Source organism: Antrostomus carolinensis, unplaced genomic scaffold, assembly GCF_000700745.2.
Source record: "Antrostomus carolinensis isolate BGI_N321 unplaced genomic scaffold, ASM70074v2 scaffold33242, whole genome shotgun sequence".
Lineage (NCBI taxonomy): Eukaryota > Metazoa > Chordata > Aves > Caprimulgiformes > Caprimulgidae > Antrostomus > Antrostomus carolinensis.
The window spans coordinates 44,576-45,651 of NW_010298144.1; the positions used below are offsets into that span (position 1 = coordinate 44,576).

The following is a 1,076-nucleotide window of genomic DNA, read 5'->3' on the forward strand; positions in this document are numbered from 1 at the left end:
AAACAGCACTGCAAGAGGAATGAGAATAAAGGTGATTTAAGGCTGAGGCTCTCCTATTGTACTAATACTTTCCATACAGGTTGTGACTCCTGTCCTAGGGTCTTGCTGTGCTTTGTAAATATTTACCAGGTCTTGCAACACCCACACAATATGGGTATACACAGCTGGTAGATGAAGCATAAAGAGGTTAAATACCACACTGAAAACAACACAAAAATCTTAAAGGCAAATTCAGGTTAAAAAGAGAGGGGTAGTGTTCATAGATCTTTCATCCAGCATTCTGATAACACTGCATCTTCAACGTGTCATACAAAGTTTTATAAATAGATTTGCAAGAGTCAGCTTAGGGGAAAATCAGCTACTGAGTTCAATTAATAAGCAGGTTTCTGAGCATCAGTGCAGAACTATTTTAAGTTGTTTAATGTATCTAAACAAAGCAAAGAACTCTGTGCTCAAAATGTTAAGTTCATACGTACCTTGAGGGGGGCCTAAACCACCTGCGACAGGAAACATGAAGCTGGAAGAGGGAAAAAAGGGTACATGAAAGTCTCTAATTTTACTGCAAATATAAAAGAATGAAAAAGCAACCTCAATTTGTATATTAGCACCACCAACCAAAGCCTCCCTCCCACTTTCTGGTCAGCACATTCATCTGCTCCCACAGGTCTTGCAGCACCCAATCCCACCCTGGGGAAAAGGCCACCACTCCCAGGGATCCCCCAAAGCACCGGAGAGTCCCACCAGCACCACCAGCACTGGCACAGGCTGCAAAGCCAGGAAGAAATAGATTTTCTCCTTCCTCCACAGCAGCACTAAAATGGCTTTGACTCATCAGCATCACCCACGAGAGTTTCGGCACCTACGCAGGTCGGTACCAGGTCAGGTTGTTAGTGTAGGCCAGGCCTTCAAGGACACCGCGGAGTGAATAAGCATCTCCTCTTGGAAGTATCTGATTGATTCAGCAGTAGCATTAACTGCACCAGACAACAGTTCTCAGCTGCTTACCCACAGCTTTCTGCAGAGAAACAAGCTCTCCATGAAACCCCACCACTTCTGCATTCTCCCCCGCTTTGAAA

General features: G+C 44.5%; 1 protein-coding gene across 1 annotated transcript in view; it reads right to left on the reverse strand.

Annotated features, from left to right (window-relative positions):
• The window catches only part of SYNRG (synergin gamma), a 34,745-nt gene extending 34,232 nt beyond the window's left edge, over positions 1 to 513 (reverse strand). Inside the window, exon 1 of the mRNA XM_010162360.2 lies at positions 477 to 513. Coding sequence (XP_010160662.1) covers positions 477 to 513 — 37 coding nt within the window. The remainder of the gene's footprint in view (positions 1 to 476) is intronic.
• Between the last annotated feature and the right edge of the window lie 563 nt (positions 514 to 1,076).